This window comes from Galeopterus variegatus, unplaced genomic scaffold (genome assembly GCF_000696425.1).
Source record: "Galeopterus variegatus unplaced genomic scaffold, G_variegatus-3.0.2 Scaffold3226, whole genome shotgun sequence".
NCBI lineage: Eukaryota > Metazoa > Chordata > Mammalia > Dermoptera > Cynocephalidae > Galeopterus > Galeopterus variegatus.
The window spans coordinates 209,267-212,220 of record NW_007729337.1 but is presented as its reverse complement, the minus strand read 5'-3'; the positions used below and the strand labels follow the sequence as shown (position 1 = coordinate 212,220).

The 2,954-nt window shown below is 42.8% G+C and overlaps 1 protein-coding gene across 1 annotated transcript in view; it reads right to left on the bottom strand.

The window, feature by feature from the left end:
- LOC103600097 (protein RIC-3) overlaps positions 1-2,894 on the bottom strand; it is a 22,154-nt gene extending 19,260 nt beyond the window's left edge. The window contains exon 1 of the mRNA XM_008584330.1: positions 2,740-2,894. Coding sequence (XP_008582552.1) covers positions 2,740-2,863 — 124 coding nt within the window. The 5' untranslated portion in view covers positions 2,864-2,894. The remainder of the gene's footprint in view (positions 1-2,739) is intronic.
- Between the last annotated feature and the right edge of the window lie 60 nt (positions 2,895-2,954).

The following is a 2,954-nucleotide window of genomic DNA, read 5'->3' as shown; positions in this document are numbered from 1 at the left end:
GGCAGGGTGGAGGACTTGGCAGGTAATGGATAAAAGGTATGGGGTTTCTTTTGGAGATGATAAAATGGTCTAAAATTGATTGTGATGATGGTTGTACAACTCTGTGAATATACTAAAAACCACTGGATTGTACACTTTAAGTGGGTTAATTGTATGGTATGTGAATTAGACCTCAAGAATGCTGTTACCAAAAGAAAAAAGGAAAAAAAAAAAAAAAAAGACTTTCCTCCTCTATGAAACATGTCTTAAACCCCACTAAAACTGACCCCTGTATGTGTCTTCACCATCCCCCGTGTGGCCCTGAGTACCTGCAACTGACACTCTTTTGCACTCATCTGTTGATGGGTCTGTTTTCCTCTATCATACTGTCAGTTCCTCAAGGCAGGAATTTGGCTCATTTTTTCTTGAAATACACAATGCCTGTATATACTATATGATAGGCTATATCATAAATATTTGTTAAAAGACTATCTTAGGGCCGAGCCCGCGTCGCACTCGGGAGAGTGCAGCGCTGGGAGCGCAGCAGTGCTCCCGTTGCGGGTTCAGATCCTATATAGGGATGGCCGGTGCACTCACTGGCTGAGCGAGGTGTGGCTGGTCTCAAAAAGGACAAAAAAAAAAGACTATCTTAAAAGGTTGTCATGAGGAAAAAGACTATCTTAAAAGGTTGTCATGAGGAAAGGGGACTGTGCTTGTTTCACACATCCCAATGGGCAAAAATGGGAGCTATGATAACATAAATTGTAAGAATTTTCAAATAATCGGGGTTGTCCCTTTCTTCAAAGTGTCGGAATTGATACTCAAAACTTTGGGTGTATGTATATGAATAGTATGTGCATTTTTGAAAATACATAGCTTTCACCAGACTCTCAAAGAGGTATGTATCCCCAAAATGGTTAGGATTCACTACTTTAAAAATTCCAGTGTACCATAGCAGGGATTTTAGTTAGCAAATTTCAGTTATTGTAATATATCATTCAAGGTAGGTTTTTACCTAGATTATACTACTTCAGTAACTTGTAATAGAAAAAGAGAATTCACAACACTAGCAGCTTCATAATCTCAAATTTATTCATTTAAAAGTATTTACTGACTGTCACTTGCTGAAGAAATAGTGGCAAACAAGACAAAGTCCCTGCTCTTGTGGAGTTTACATTCCAGAAGGTGGAGACAAAAAAGCAAACAAGTAAATAAATAAGGAAATCTCATATCATGTAGTGATGCCTTTGATGGAGAAAATAAAACAACATGATGGAATAGGGAATGATGGGAATAGTAACAGAATTATTTTACCTAGGGTCATTGGGGAAAGTCTCTCTGAGGAGGTTACATTTGATCAGAAACTTGAAGAAGAAGAAAGAAGCTGAGGGAAGAGCACTTCAGGAATAAAGAGAACAGAAAGTGCAAAATTCCTAAGGTGAGAACACTTGAATTCTCAAGGGAAGGAGCTATGTGTAATCTCTACTCTGTACACTCTACAACATTCAGAAGAGTGTCTCCCATCACATTAAATAGTACTTCTTCAAGATAATTCACCATAATGGGAATTTAACTAACAAAAAAAAAACCTGTTTTAGAAGAATTCTCACTGTTCAGGATCATCATGAATTTACTCTTCTTCACGGCAGACAGTATCAGTAGACAAAGTGAGTAAAACCTTTTAGATTTTGCAATAAGACAGAAAAAAAAAAAGACCAAATATGCAAAGATTAAGTTTTAGAAGTCTTTTCCAGGTGGATAGTCTTACAAGCATAAAGGTTATCAAGCAAATTATGCAAACAGAATTATGTGTTCAATCTGCCCTACACCCTACAATTCGGTCTATGCATTCATAGTATTTACAATCTATGATGATCAAGAGGATGGAACTACAGGCCATATACACAAATTAGAGGGGAATGGATTACAGTTCAAAAGGAGCTGTCCAGCAATCAATAGTTTGAACACTAGTGGAAGTGTTCCAAGACTGTAAAATCATGTCTCAAGGATGTTACAAGGAAAATTTACAGGAGAAAGTTACCAGTAGAACTTCATGACCCATACAGAATTGTTTTGGTTTTCTTCCAGTCTTCAGCATCCACGCCTTTATATTCATCCTATAAAAGCCCCCGAATGCAGCCAAGAGGGTGGATTTTTTAAACACCACATATATATCTCAATAACAAAGGATTAACATGTATGTTTGCCTAAGTAAGGAGAGTACAGTGATTTACTTATCTCTACCTCAGTAACTGAAACTTGAGTTATTAAAATCTTCAAGTTTTACTTTAAAAGATATAAAAAGAGCCTGAAACAGTGAGCGCCCAGCACCAAGTTGAAAGCACCAACTGACTTTATTTCATACAAAAGCACCACAGAAAGCACACGAAAACCCTAAAGAAGGAAACCCAGCTGGGAACCCTACTGACGCAAATCCCGTGAACAAATAGTGGCAGATGAGTTAAGCCAGTGAGGGGAAGAAGGTAGGGGCTGTGATCAAACGGGTGTGTGCGACGCCACGTAGAGGGTGCCCAGGCACGTATGCCTGCATTCCTGTCCCGTCCTGCGGCAGAACCTTAGGAGGGACCCGGTGCCCGGTGGAGATGGGCCGCTGACGCCAAGGGAACCACAGGGCTCGACCCCTCCCAAACGTGGTCTCGTCCGCCCTCTCTAGCCGGTTTGGCGCATATCTCCGTGGGGACCGAGGAGTCTCAGAACACCGTTCTCTGGCCGGCTCCGGGAGTGCTGGCCCGCGCTTACCTTCGGGTGCCGGCGGCGGCTCCTGACGCTTTCCGCGGGACAGGAAGGCCTTGGGCAACAGCAGCGACAGAGCCAAGACGAGCCCCGAGGCCATGGCCACTCTCTGCACTGTGGAGTACGCCATGGCACCTCACCGTCGGCGCAGGTGCAGACCGCAACCGGAACCGGAACCGGAACTGCTGCCGCCGCGCGGGCGGCCGCTCGCTGCCGCACCG